The sequence below is a fragment of the Pygoscelis adeliae genome, unplaced genomic scaffold, assembly GCF_000699105.1.
Source record: "Pygoscelis adeliae isolate BGI_AS28 unplaced genomic scaffold, ASM69910v1 Scaffold227, whole genome shotgun sequence".
NCBI classification, from domain to species: Eukaryota; Metazoa; Chordata; class Aves; order Sphenisciformes; family Spheniscidae; genus Pygoscelis; species Pygoscelis adeliae.
In genome coordinates, this window is record NW_008825100.1 from 4853859 (window position 1) to 4869667 (window position 15809).

General features: G+C 35.6%; 1 protein-coding gene across 2 annotated transcripts in view; it reads right to left on the reverse strand.

The window, feature by feature from the left end:
* PTPN4 (protein tyrosine phosphatase, non-receptor type 4 (megakaryocyte)) overlaps positions 1-13983 on the reverse strand; it is a 74285-nt gene extending 60302 nt beyond the window's left edge. For both annotated transcript variants that reach the window (XM_009327150.1, XM_009327149.1), the window contains exons 1-4: positions 13830-13983; positions 7154-7261; positions 2983-3025; positions 2807-2885 (exon numbers count right to left, since the gene is read on the reverse strand). In XM_009327150.1, coding sequence (XP_009325425.1) covers positions 2807-2885; positions 2983-3025; positions 7154-7261; positions 13830-13967 — 368 coding nt within the window. In that variant the 5' untranslated portion in view covers positions 13968-13983. The remainder of the gene's footprint in view (positions 1-2806; positions 2886-2982; positions 3026-7153; positions 7262-13829) is intronic.
* Positions 13984-15809: the final 1826 nt, after the last annotated feature.

Genomic DNA, 15809 nt, shown 5'->3' on the forward strand with positions numbered 1-15809 from the left:
ACATTGTTGTTATTATTATTATTATTATTATTATTATAAAAATCATCTGGTTTCCTTCTTGTAGTTCTGATTCTGAAGTAGAGTCAGCCATACCCATTCATTTTAAACACTCATCAAAATTACTTATTAAAAACACCTAGTGCAAGTTCAACTGAAACCAAACATTAAATATTTCCCAATATTAACTTGCACTAAGAAATTAAAAACAAAATATATCACTTTATTACACATAATATGACTTCTCATGATTGTGTAGTCTTCAGAAAGTGGATTAACTACCACTTTAAAGGCCTCCACAAACATTTACAAATATACACACAGAAATCCAATCATTTACAAGCTAAGTATGGCGGAAAGATAAAACATTCCATATTTGAAAGAAAATGATGGAAAGACTGGCAAACTGACAAGCAAAGACATTAGCCCATGTGCTCAACTCCTACAAAACCGTCTAGAGGTTCTCTAACTGACCAGAATGGCAAGAAGCTTAGTTTACGGTATTAACCTCAAGAAGTTAAAACTGAGACATTAGCCAAGCTTTAGAGACCTCAAAATACTGTTTAGTTTTCCACCTTAAAATGCATATTGAAACTGAAAAAAAGAGACAGATAAAAGCAGAATTTCTTTACCTGTTAAAAAAAAAAAAGGCAATAAGTGACAAGTTAAATTTATATATTAAGAGCGATGTGCCTCACATGCTTAGCTTGAGCATCCCTTCACAAATATATCAAACAAATAATTTTTTCCTATTTTTCCTGTTAACATTTAGGGCTGCAAAAATGTAGGACAAAAACATTCTGTATGTGCAGCTGCACCTTCATTTTATTTTACTGTTTTTGGTGTAATGCTTTATTAGAAATATTCCACGGTACTTAAGGGACCTCACGATTAAGGAACACCAAGCAAAGTTCATTTGCTGTCCAGTGTTTTCAGCAAACAGTGAAGTTTATTGCTTGTTAGCTAACCACCCCAGTTTGAACATGGAAGCCTCGCATATTACTGAGCAAAAGGGGCAATCAATAGAAGCTCCAGCAATGTAGATCTGCAAAAGCCTGCACAACAAATTCAGCTAAAACAATGAAGGTGGCATTGCATTACAATGTTTTCATCTTCCTTATACATATATATGTATCTAGAAAAGGGTAAGAGAGTTATGGCTAACTGGAGTCAATGGTAATAAGCAAGTCTTTCTGCCATGAGCAGAACTAATGAAGCTCCATTTCCTACCAAGACAAGTTCCTAAAGCTAAACTCTCCAACACAAGGTGAGCTCCCACTGACCTTTCCTGACCTGGGGCATTCATAACCTGCCTCCCTCACACGAATTTGCAGAGGTCTACTAAGACACGAGCTTGCACTGAACCTTTCCCTGATGTCTATTCATACTGCCTCATATGTTGGCTCGTTCCTCTGTTTTCACGAAATTTATAAAAACTGAGCATCTTTGAAAAGTCTCAGCTTGAGCTGGAATTGTCAGAAGTTCGCGCTTTGTTGCTTTTCTCTTCTTTTCTTTTTTAAGGGACGAATACGGATTACATGGAAGGACCCCATATGTGTGACATGGCGTCCTAACTTCACTCCAAAAAACCCCATGGATAATAACTCTCTCTTTATAATAACTCCAAATACAAACGAGTTTTCTCAGGGGCAATTGGGGCAATTAGCAAAAAAGGCAGAGCTGACCTAGATACGGCAATCATACGCTATTTCTCATCTAAAAGGATGCTGTATTTATAGCTTTATGTTTACAGCATAACATTTGAAGTAAACTGTTCTCTCTTTTCTTTACTGTTTACTTCATATTGATCAACATTTACTGTTTTTTCCATCTCCTTAGGAATATTACATATTGTCCTTTAATTCAAAGAACACGTTTTTCATTATTTGCATACAGTAAATTGCCAAATTTTCTCAGAGTAAATATTTCAATAAAACAAAGCCTGATCCAGGATCTCTGGGACCCATTTTAGTAAATTCTATCTGCATTGATGCATGTAAAATTTCGTCCAAAATATGACAAAACAAATGTGAACTGTTTTGGTACTTACATGTCTAAAGCTATCCTTAATAATTTAGATATTATTTTCTGAATGGGGCTGACCTGTTTTCAAGAATGGCTGACATCCAAAAATTCCATCTGTCAAATCATGCCAGTTATGTACAGGACTAGAACTAATTAAGAATACTGAAAATTTGACGCATTTCTTCAGGGACTAATTGCAACTCACAAGCCTCCTATCTTGATTCACACTGAGCATTTTCTTCAACAGACTTCAACACACTATCAAAAAAACTGCTATCAAAAAAACTTACATGCTTCAAGCTAGGACTACAACCATACAGACAGAGATTAATATTATTAGTGCCAAGCAGAAAATTGGGGGTGGGGGGAGTGGCGTCAAGAGAAAAAAAAGCAGAAAGCTCAGGGATTTTTTAATCACAAAGGGGAACACAAGTAAGGATAAAATTAAATTTGTACTCATTGGTGAATAGTGGGATTAAGTTTTTCCTCTCTTCACTATTTTCCCTTTTCTGTTTCTACTTGGTAGTGTTTTCTTCATGTAGTTACGTCACTTTGCATATAAATTGGTAAATTTATTCACAGAGGCTTTTTGTTATATTGATTTGGTGCAACTGCATAGTTCATATCTGCAATTATTAGGCAAAAATTAGAAGCTTGCACATATGACACAAAAATGATTTAAAAGAAAATTTCCATGTTATACCTTGAAAAAATTAATGGTAGTTTTCCCCTTAAACATAAGCCTTCTAGAAAAATGTTTTATTGATAACTTAATTAGACCTACCTTGTATATTCTTCTTGGAGCTTATTTGGGTCACTTACAAAAAACTTAACTCTGAAGTTCAAACTGTGAGGCGATCCTCCTACGGTCAACAAAAGTTATTTCTAATTAATCAGGGTACCCTGGAAAAACAGCATAATAATGATATATGAATTGACCAAATACATACATGTACTCACTTTTTAATTGTTTCCTGATAGGTTTGTTTGGATCCAACCACCTCTGGAAAAAGACAATTATAACACCAACTTTAGAGAAAAAAAAAGTACAAATTATAGCCTTATACATCAAGTAACTGTTGCTTTTTCTATTACTTTTTACTTGGTCTTTTACCAAAATGTCTTACTGGCACACAAAGTCATCTTACTGATTCTGGAAAGACACCAACATTATCATCAACAGTTGATATTATTGTTCTTTCCCTGAGATTAACCTTTGTTGTCCAAATACCTGTCTCTTACAGTGCTAATTCAACTATGACTTGGTTCTATGATTGTCACATGATCCTGAGAAAGGTTAGAACTCAATTATGGTGTGTTTAACAATCTTCAGCTACTCTTTAAACTGATTGTCCGAGGTGAACTAACTGTGGCAGCGAAGAGCTATAAGCAGGCTAATTTACCCAACTCTGAAGTTAATTTGCTTAAACTAGTTCCAGTACCTTTGACTCTGCATTTTGCAGTTCTGACACATCCAGGGACTGGTCCCACTGGCTCACAGATTCCCTTCAAATTGTCAGCCTGAGTGTCATTTCTGGTAAGTCACTAACTGGGATCTTGGAAACCAGAGGCTCAGCACTCAGCCTACTGGATTAAGGACTACAGAACAATTTTACCAAACAGCACCCAATCTTTATCGTCTCTACGGGAGAATGGTACTGTGGGGAAGTACAGACAGATCTTTATAAAAATCAATGCTGCAAATCTCAGAGGGAAGTATGGTTCTCCAGAAAGCCCTACAAGTTGTTTAAAACACTCCCCACCAGCAACCCAGCAGACTCTGCACATACCAACGTAGTTCAGTTAACTCATAAATCTATCTTTGTTGTAAATATGGTTCAACTCCTCATCCTACCTTGCAATGCAGGCCCACAAACCTCAGAAAATTGTTATATGGCCACAGTTCCTATGAAGTGACCGAGACCTAACCCTGTACAGCATGTAACTACCTCACATTTATCACAGGGCTTCCCCCCCCCCCCCCCCCCCCCCCGCAACAGCAGCGTTTAACCTCTCATTTGCCATCAGGAAGGGGAGTGAGGGAGGAGGAAGCAAACACACAGAGGTACATGAGTTATCTGACACACACTATGGCTCTGAAGTTAGTTCTAAGTCATTTTATTCGTTGGGAATAACAAATAATGATGACTACATCCAAATGCTGTATCCTTGTAGTAGATGACTTAAGAGGAACTAAAGAGACAGTTTGATACAACTTAAAGAGAGTGATTATTTCAAAAACAACTCACACAGGATTAATTAACTTTTAAAACTAAATATAAAGGCTTAAGAAAGGACTCTCCAGCCAGGGATACACACAAATTTTATATAAGAATCTTTCAAAACATGGTGAAAGATACTTGAGTATCTTTAAGCAAGGGGTTATAATACAACATGTCTGATAAATGCACAGATCTGACTGATAGTCCTCTGATTATTTTTTTTTTGGTGGAAAGTACTGTTTGAGATTACACTTAATCCAGAAAACCTGGAATTGAAATGCCTAGCAGAAAAGCTTGCATTTACATTTCCTTCTGGTTGTAAAGATCAATTTGGTATGTACTAGCACAGCTCAAACCACAGAAGTGTAACTTTTTTTGGAAACGTAATTAACAGGCAATATCCATGCTTTCAAGTGATATCATTGGATCCAAATGCAAAAGGTGATTTTCTCTCTGGGAAACTGCAGAGGGTTAAACCACTTAATATTGTAAAGAAGCTGAAGTTGGCAGGATTTAGCCAAAAGTACCAGAACTTTATGAATCAAGGTGCTGCTAGCAAGACATGTTATCCCATTTACATCCCAGTAAGTCTGAGGGGCAGGTAGATTTGGGGATCCATGAAGTTTGTACCCCAATCCCTCGAAGAGTCATTTCTGCACCCTCTCCTCCCCCAGCAATGTTCCCTGCCTCACTCCCTCCTGCCAAGGGCGCTCCAGCACCCACACTGACAGTATTCGCTGCACCCTCACACCCACTACGCACCAATACCCCCATCTCAGCATTGCTCCAGGCATCCACAGCCCAAGACCCTAGCCAAATACACCACTCCAGCTGTACACAGCATCAATGCCTTCTTGCATGGACTTTTACTGTGACATTAATATTATACAAAAACATAAAGCTTGTGCAGTTTATGAAATCCACGTTTAGGCACAATGATAGAGGTTTCACACTCAATCAGCAGAATCCTCTTTTCCCCATCACCTTTATCTCCTGACGTACTGACTATATCTTAATAATATTCTGCTGCATTATTTCACAAGTAACTAGAATATTTGTCAATCCAATCTGGTTTCTTTGTCCAAATGAACCAAGTGTAAATAAACTGATACCAAAACCTGAAATTCATCAAACCCATAAATTCTTCAAGCTTACATGACTAATATTGGTAACATTTCTATTTAGCTCTGACACATTGTTTTCATGGCAACTAGATATGTGCTGAAAAGCCAAAATTTTTAGAAGTCAAAGAATACTAAACCTTTAAAGCATGTGCTTATATCAAATAGCTGTGAAGTCATTCTTCTTTCAGACTACTCTTAACCAGATCCTTTCTATTACAGTGTTGGATTCAGCTGCTTCCAGGATACATAAACTGAAATAAGAGAGCTTAGAGGTCTAAGCTTTGGAAAGCCAAATAAATGAGGATGAGAAACACTACAAGTTTCTGAATGTTGAGTAAAATATTGAGTGATATTCAATTAAATACTTCTTAAACAAAGCTGAAAAATAACTCAGCCTTTTCTACAGCATGCCTATGTCTTTTCAGCCTGGAAACAAAGTTCAGAATAAAAAGATTAAATGAGGCCAGCTTGCCACTGTCTTAACAGAACTATCCACAAAGTTACAAAAGAAAACTTTGTTTTAAATATCTACAACTGTGCTATACAGCTTTATTCATATTAATAATCTTAATATTACCAGAATTTAGAAAAAGAATATAATTAAGAATAATTTGCTCTAGAGAAGAAAGAAATGTGGAAGCAGTTTACTACTCAGGTAGAAGAAAAATTATGGCTGTATTGTGACTTTTTTCTTCCTCTTCTACATTAAAAAAGACATTAAAAATAAGTAAAAAGAAAAAAAACAACCTTTTAGCAAGATAAAAAAGTAGTCCTTCTATTTAGAACAGTCACTCTTGATGGTAAAACAGTAGACCAAATCTGCACTTATCAGAGAAAGTTGCACTACCTTCTGAAATTCACCTTAGTTACTGAATTATTAACACTTTACAGTGTCACTTATCTCTATAGATCACATCCTGCACATTTTGTGAACAAAAATTACTTTTGACACACAAGTTGGGAGATAAATTTAGACCACATCACTGTGACACGCATATAATGGGAATTAGGTAAAGAACTATAAAATAAGGAATAATACTTTGTTAAATTGCACTTTAAAACAAGTATTGAACATTTGTTACCTATTAAAGAAAGTATTCAAGAAGTATTCTTCAAGCAATCATGATCTCAGCAGTACAGCTGTAACTATTACAGCCACTGAACATTACAGCTGGATTTATTAGTTTCTACTGGTGAATTGTAAAGCTATTTACAAAGTTTCAGTCCTATGGGATTTCCTTTCAATTAAAGCACATGAACTATTATAAACACTCATTTTCAAAGGAGTCCCTTCCTTTTTCTGTTAAGATGATGAGCTGACAGCCCTTGTCAGATAGTGGACTATATGAAGCACTATTAAAAGACCTACCAGGTATCTGGGCTAGAAACAAAAACACTGTACAGGACAATCTAAAAAAAAAAAACCCTCATTTTTTTTGTAAGTCCTAATGAAAAAAAAAATTTAAGAAGAGTTACTATTTCTTATCCCAACTGACAGTGATCATGCAGTCTAGTAAATAGATACAATAAAACAAGCAATATCCTTTTAAGGTATTATTTCATAAGCACAGATCTCAACATTTTACTCCAAACTTGTAACTATTAACATGTACTTTTATCGTAACTGCAAGGTGATACTGACCCAGTGACTCAAATGACACAGTTGGAGAAGATGGCACAATATTGCAATGGCTTCTATTTACTTCTCTTTACAATGACACAGAGCACAGTGATGAACATGATTATGATTTATAAAATCATATTTATAAAACAGAGTCAACTTACAGGGTTGTCAGTAGATTCATCAGCCAACTGTAAACCAAAGTAATCTCTTTCTGTCAAATCGAGATGCTTGAAGACTACATCCAATAGAACTTGTCCCTGATCATGTTTCTGCAGAGAACAAATACATATATTGTTTAATGAACAAATATATAATCGGACACACAGACTTCAGGCAGGCAGAGCACATACACATTCTTTCAGGTGTGCTCTAGTAGCCTAAATTTTAAGTATCATGAAGTATATCCCAGGAGCACTATTTTTAAACAAGCTTCATCCTTCTTTTTGAAACATATGTAAAGAATTATTATTTTTCCTCTTTGTCATTTTCTGACAGTAAGAATTTCTCACTTCTCAGCTAGTTACATGATTATTCCTGAAAGCCATACATTAGCCAAATTTGATATTTAAAAGGAGTACTGAGAAAAAGAAAAGAAAAAAGGCTAGGATTTGACAACTTTGCAGCCTTGTTTGGGTCACTGAATTTGAAAGTACAGGTCTGTACAAGTTATTCTTACTTATTTTATTTGAAAATCTATTCCTGAATCTAAATGAACCAGCATGTTGAAAATGTTTCCAAATTTAAATGGCATAGACAGCTGAAGCAGCCAAATATCTAACTGAGAAGTGTCATTTAAATGCGTTCTCTCAAAGATACTACTTCACTCTAAATGAACCAATTCAAATGAACTGAACAACAGTAACACTGCTTTTCAGAGGCAAGTGAACAAACTTATTTCTACTACAGGGACAAATCTTACCCACAAAATGATATAAAAAGAATGTGTAGTTGTTGGTACCTAGCAATTTTTTGCCTAACCTGAAAACACTGCCAACACAGTAATTGGAACGCTGAGTGTGCCATTGTGACAGGACTCAATAAATACATTTGGTGAAATGTGAAAAGATTTACCCAAAGAAGTTAAAGTGTCATAGCTGCTTGAAGTACAAAAGATGAGGAAAAAGTCTGCAAGAACAACTGTCAAACAAAAAAAAAATTATGAAAGAGATGATTGATACATCTTCCACCCAGATTTTCTACTTCTCTGGCACCAAGAAAGCTTCTAACAATCTTCTAGGTGCCAAGTATTATTGATACTACAGTGGATTTGATACATCTTGCCTTGTTTACTGTAGGCAATAAGATATTTTTAAAGTTTTAAACCAAAAAAAAACCTGCTGTTCTGCTCCCAAATTACCTCACTTCTCAGAGATTATATAACAGTTTACTTTTACAGCTGTTAAAACAGAAAAGGTCAAAAGAAGGTTGCAAGAATTTCATTAATATCCATATATGAGAAAAATCTATAAATCACATTCAGACATTTGTTAACATCTAAGAGCATCCTATCGAACTCATTTTTTTTGTTCAGCTGAAATTACACTGAAATTGAGTAAACTGTCAAAACCATTTATCTGGGGCTAAAAACTCCAAGAAGCTTGATAATTTATTTCATAATAATTAAAAAAATTAGAAAATATTTATCAACAAATTATGTTTGAAATGATCCCAGCAGGACAATCATAACCATAGCTCTGCATATTTAAGTTGAAATTACATAAGGCATATATTTCAGGTCCCATATAAATTTGGCTAAGTTAAAGTGATCTAAGAATTGCTATATTTACTTTGAAAGAAGATCTTGTTTTTTAAAAGAATCATACAGAGAACATTTCTTGATGTTTAACAAAATGAACAGCCAGTAGGAGCACCATTGTTAAAAGGTTCACTACTGAAAAATTTACTTTCCAATAACTAAAAACAAGCAAAGAAAAAAAACCAGATGTTAACATAATAAATACACAACAGTATAAATGCATAAGGCGATTTTTATGTACAATCCAAAAATAGCCTCTTTCATTTTAACTAAATTAGGAGTTTCTGATATATTTTGAAGTAAACCAGTAATCAGTACAATTTTTTCAGCAAATAAAACTAATTTTAAAATTACATAGCAACACTAATTGCTTCTTGGCATTTTTCCCCATGCAGATTTAAATCAGAACTCAAACTAAGAACTTATGATGGTAACTATCAGAAAATGGGAGACGTTTGGAACCCAAGTTTAGGCTTACATTTACCACATCTGACATGTTACTTCCTCAAATAACATGCAGATATCAATTCTGTAGCTTTTCTCCAAACTAAACCTGAGAACTTATACTGTTTCTTAAATATCTGAATAGATGCTTCCTAATGAGAAAGTTTAGAACTGGCCGATCAGTTTGAATTTAGTAATACAGAACATCATTTCACGACTGCAAGGAAGGTATTTCTCCTGCAATAGAGGAGCAACTTTGGTAAGAGAAGACTAGTTTCAACACGAAGCATTTGTTTTGATCACAATGTTTTACTCTCAGTGCAAAATAAAGATAAGCATCTAGTAAAACCAGACCTCCGTTTAACCCATCTCTGATATTTATATAATGATGTTGCAGCTTGCCAGAGCAGGTGAAGGTCGCAATCCTGGTTGTTGTGAAAGGTCCAAAATATTTGTAATACTATCATAACCATTGAATAACTGCTATAAATTATAAAAAGTATGATAACAAGTTTCTACTTTTGCCTTTTTTTAAATAAAAACGCAAAACCAATAAATGTGGATTAACATAAAAAGAAACTCGCTTTATTCCTACAGATAAAGTTAAACATTAATATTTTCTCTTAAAACAGGGAATAATGGAAAAATATATGAAAAACGGGAACTATCCAACATAAAACTGCAGTAGGTAGATACAAAACATATCAACATTTTTTCTGAATTGGAATATAAGAATGTTATGTGTACTTCTTATTAGTCATTGCTGGAGGCAAAACGTCTAACAGATTTTGGCCTTTCAGAACAAGTTTGACATCAACACTAGACATCAATATATTAACCGCATTTTATGAAGTATCTATTATCTAGTGACTAACATCTAGTACCACTAGATGTAATTACAATTAATTTCTAATGGTAAAATGATTGTTAGCTGTCTACAAACACCATGTTAGAAAATTTAGGAAAACAGCTGCAATTACATAGCTTTAATGCCTGCTTACCAACCACCACCACAATCTTCCCAATTTATACTACTGACATTCTGGTTTTGTTGCTGGGCTACAGAACTGGCCACATCTACAGCAACCACCAGGAGATACCGCTGCCGTGCCAGTCCAAACAAATTTGGATTTCTGATGACAGAGGACTAGGATGACAGGTCCCAGGCTTTCCTGGAGGGGGTCAGACGGCTCTGCTGCTCACAGGTCTGTAGGAGGCTGCACTGCTCCTCCACTAATGACAACACCGGAACCTCTCCTCTCACAGCTCACTGCAATACTTGTGTCACAACTCAAGCAAGCGCATCCCCAAACAGCCAGTGCTGCACTACTGTCTCCTTTCACTCTACAGCTTATGTGAGCTTTGCAAAAAGTTATCTTGTTTTAAAAAAAGTTTCCAAGCAGGCTATTTATTTTTTTGGCCAACGAAAAATGGGAAGCAACTAAGTAATGCTGAAGATTAAATTACAGGGGGGTGGGGGGTTTGGTTTGGGTTATTTTACAGATTTTACTTCCATTAGAGTGTAAATTCATTAACTTTGAGGAGAATTTTGAGACAATAAAGGCTCCAATTATAAACGTTTGTCCATGACTGCTAATCCGCTAGCCTTGTTCACAGAACAACTCATCCCATCTACCTTGACTTAGTTTTCCCTCAAGTTTAGTGTGATCTCTATATCTATGTACTGGCTTTCAGGGAATACAATTAAGTCAGCCTGCACGGAAAAGATGCAATTTGAAGTATTTAAACAATTAATTAAAACAAATTAAAGCAATCTGATCTTGAAGAACCAGGTTTACAGTAACACAAATCATCCTGATCACGTTATTAACTCAAGTCAGCCTCACTTCTTCCAGCTATGCTTTCTATGAAGTATGCTTTTCAGGTCGAAGTAGTGCTTCATTTGGTAAGCAGAGCGTTTTATAGAAGGGATTTCTACTCTTCAACCATATGCATATAACCATATGCACAGGTTAGTTCCAACTGATTCTTCTGCCTGCAACCAAAATAACCTTTGTCTGGCTACAGTCCACAGGGATTATTTGATTTGATTTGTTATGCTCTATACAAGGTAAGGCTTAGCACAAAGAATGCCTATTTTGCAGATTAATGGAAAATGCTGGTTGAAATGTGAACTTAGAACACGTCACACAAATTATCAAGAGACATTGTCTGTGATCAGTACTTTTCTGTTGGAGAAGAAATAGCATTTGAGTACATTTTTATTAATACAGCACTGCATACTCCACATGATTAAGCTTTACAATCATTAGCATACAGAATACCTATAGCAATCACCAGAAGAAAAAACCTTGCTAATTTATTTGATGTAATCTTTGTTCTTCCTATTTTGAAAACAATTCCATAAATATTTATTGCCAAGCATTGCATCAACCACAGTAAAGTAAAACACAGCTATAAACCCTGAAAACCTGTATACCATGTAGGTTAGCATATATTTGCTATGACTGAATACTTTATTACTCCCTATTTTTGAAAGAACAGGTTGAAGAACAGATCAAAACATTCAGCACCAAGGGACCTTTTTATTCCCTAAACTAAGTTTTAATGGACAAACTTGCAGGCTGATGTACATAACCAGTAAAGCATGATACATGCAACTAAAATATTTAGTACACTAGGGAGGTGACAAGAACATATTACATAAATTTTTCTTGGGAGAGACAGAACAGACATTTGAGGATTTATAACTGGTGATTCTACTCTAAAGAGACACTAGCATTCTCTAACATACAGATTTTGAACACCTACGTCAAAAAGAGGCATAACCTCCCATAGCTACCGTACAACAATCATTCCTTATTTTAGCCAACTCTTATAAACAAACAAAAAACTGCAAGACAGACATTTTAATGGAAAACTCATGCACCTGAAAGCCGAAAACACAACATTTACAATTTCTGATGTACTTTTAATGCTTTGTCTCCAACTACATTCTGCACATACTGCTTTGTGGCAGGCAGTATAGACCTGTTAGCAAGGATGAGAAAATAAGCGATATAGAAGAGCAGTAGAATATTGTAGAGAAAAAGGGAAAAGGTGTGTAGGAGAAGTTATCCCAGAAAGGAGATGAGGCTTGATGTTGATAAATTGAAGTCTTTAGTTGTCCCTCCCCCAGCTCCACCATCCAAAATTCCCACCCTTAACTACTCAGAAGTCCCAAAAAGTTAAATAGCTCCTGAATGAACTACAAAAATGCCTTAAGAGAACATCCCAAAACCTTCTATCTTGATTCAAAAAGCTAAAACAAATAACCACCAAGTCTACCTCTAAATCTTAAGCCACTCAACACTGGATCCTTGCCAGTTCTTGCTAGGTAACAGAGATTTCACTCCTCTAATAGGCAGCTGCAGGCTGCACAGGCTCTAACCACCCGATTACAGAACAGAGAAATGCAATCACTCTCACAAATCTTCCTTAAAACATTAAAAAGTATCAATATCCTCACTAAACACTGGGTATCAGAATCCAATATAATTTCTGAGCATTACAACTTTTTCAAAGTCCAAATTAAACTTGTTCACACAGATTTGAAAACTGCTTCAGTTTCTCCCTCACTTCCCCACTGAAGTCCCACAACCTTATTTGATATCGAGCTACTCCTTCATTTGCTGAAGTTCAATTTTCTCTTGAAAAACTTTAATAATCATGCCATCTGTAACTTTTACCATCACATTATTGAACCTTTCTCCACAGAAGTCATCAATTCTATAGCTTATAAAGTAAAAGCTGAGTTCTCCTGTCCCAGGACACCCCACAGCTTCTTTCCTGTTGAGTTCTGGTTCTTCTCACACAAAGATCACTTTAAATGCTTTAATGTTTCCTTGGGAGGTCCTTGCTTGTTGTTTGTGGGTTTTTTTCCTCAAGAAGTCAGAAGAAATGGTTGCACTTGCATGAACATATGCACAGAATCATGAACATTTTCATTTTAACTCCTTATCAAGGATTACAGATTAGAAAAACTGATTAATAAACTATTTTAAATTCCAGGGTCATATGTAAAAGTTACTCATTTTTCCCAGTAACAGTCCTCAGCATTCAGCAACCAGCTTCCTATTTGCTTTCCTGTCATCCTCATTAGTGCATTAGAAGGTGGTGAGTTTAAGCAAGGGAAATCACAAAACAAGAATATAATCTGAGAAAAGCAAAAAGCAAAGAGATACTTTAAGATAATAGCTGTAAGCAAATATAACCATACACGTGATTGAACACAGTTAGCTGCACAGTCAAGAGAAGAGTTACCATTATGCCTTACCCATGCTCAAAATGCAAAAACCAGAATGGAGTAAAACAAAAGCTCGCTTCTCATTCAACTCAGGGGCAAAACTGCCCTCCATTTCCACTGTACAACTTTAGCCCATGAACAAAATTACTAGAAATAAACTATGCTTTGTATATTCAATTTTGAAATGAAGATCTGTTAGTACTGTAGAGGATGCCAGAATGACTAAGTTCACAGTGACTTAGTATGTACGTGTACAAGCATGCCTGCCTGAACATAACTTCCCCTTCTATTCTGTACTTAATGCTATTTTGAAAGTCAAACTCTAGCCATACAAGTCCAGCAAAGGAAAGCAAGCTCAATGATATTGATTTGCAATATGCAAATTACTTACATTAACTCTGAAAGCTTGTACAGTGTTATCCAGGAGAAGAATGTTGCAGACCACCTCCGTATGCTGCCTGTCTCGTGCCAGCTCAGATGCTCGTACATTGTAGGTTCTGCCAGCAGGCAATCGGAAACGTGCGGTCATTACTGTCCACACACAGTCTTTAGGCAAAACAAAAATAAAATTAAAAGAGATCAAAAAGTGCAAATGCAAGAATGTCATACTTCAAAGAAAGGTCAACACACAGCAAGTCCATTGTTAAAAAACTCCATCACAGACAAAAGAAAAATTAATACTAAATTCATGGTATCCAATAATGAAACAATGTATTACAAATTACAACACAACCTTTTTCCAAAATACTCAGTCCTTTACCTTCTGTCCATTGCCCACTCCCTCCCTATTTTAAGGTTGTTTTGTGCGGGTTTTTTGGGTTGGATTTTTTGTTTGTTTGCTTTAATAAGATTCAGAACCGCATTTTCACTTCAAAAAGCCTTGTAATTGCTGGGCATCATGGCTACTAGGCTCCCAATATTAGAGAGAATTAAGTAATTAATTTCAGTGCAAAACAAAAAAAAAGTGCTTACACCAAAAACCTTTTAGAGAAAAAGCATGCAGAAAAGAGAACAGCAAATACACAAAGATTGATGCATTATTCTGCAAAGCTTGTGCATTCACTGTATAACAATTAGACATGAGAATACACAGCAATAACAAAAACATTAGCATTGCCTCTTTTTTTTTTTTTTTTTTTAAATTACAACATGAATAGATAAAGGTTTGTCAAACTACTGAATCTTCCGTCTAGGTCAATTTGATTGGATTTACTATTTAGTTTGGAAGCGCAAACAATTCTTATTCTCCAAATAAGGAACCGTGACCAACAGAAGTCTACACCCTGCGCTAAGTGTTGATAAATAAAATGCAAGAGTTGAAATGTGACTTTCACTTTTCAAAACTAAGATTGTAATGACTATCCCGCAACCCCAGTCCAGCAAAGTACTTATGTGCACACCTGATGCTATTAGCTCTATCCAACGATACTAGTTACTTTCTTAAGTACTTCGCAGGATCAGGGCCTGTGATTCACTTAATTACACACTCAGCAAACTATTTCTACATCCTCTGACAAGGGCGTAAGCAAACAGAAAGTTTTATAACTTAAGTGGAGAATATATTGAGATAGAAAATTAAAGTATCTTAGAAAGTAGTAAAAGAAAACATATTCTCCAAACTGAATATAAAATGATTGATTTTCCTTATTCTGTGAAAAATTATGAAGACTTCAAAAACGTTTATGTGTTTGCTTCCTATTTTGAGAGGGGTGGGTGTGTATCATGATAAAGAAAAGCATAATTTAGCAGAGAACAGTAAACATCCCAGTAGTGATTAGAGAGCTTGCCTGGACCATAAGAGATATCTGTGCTCCAATATACACAAATGAATAGCGGTAACAAATAAAAGATCAATCCCCTCCTAAATAGTCGATAGCTTAGATACTTAGGCACTCATGGGAAAGTGGAAGACCAAGATCCAAGCCACCTGTATCAGGAAGGGCTGGGAATCTGCAGTTTAACCTTCTTCCCACTGCCTGTAGTCAACCTCCTGAGCGACTGCCCTAAAAATCCCTGGGGTATTTTGCTTTTCTAGAGTACATCTTTACCTCTTTCAGCATGACCACACATCTCAGACATTAAAAAAAAAATCTTTTTGATGATAATCCATCCTTGCATAATGTTTCAGTTTTGACTTAACCAGCATTTTCAGATTAAAAAGTACTTGTTTCCTTACCAGACAGCTTTTTTTTTTTTGGCTACTCTGTCACTCTGGCTTCAGAACTGCAATGCTGTATTCATGCAGAATTACAGCAAGTTTACTTTTGTTTTGCTAAACCAATATGACATACTGAGAAAGGATAAAGATACTAGATAAGCCAACCAGCTGCAAGCTAAACTCATGACTTTATCTTAATGAAAAAATAATGAA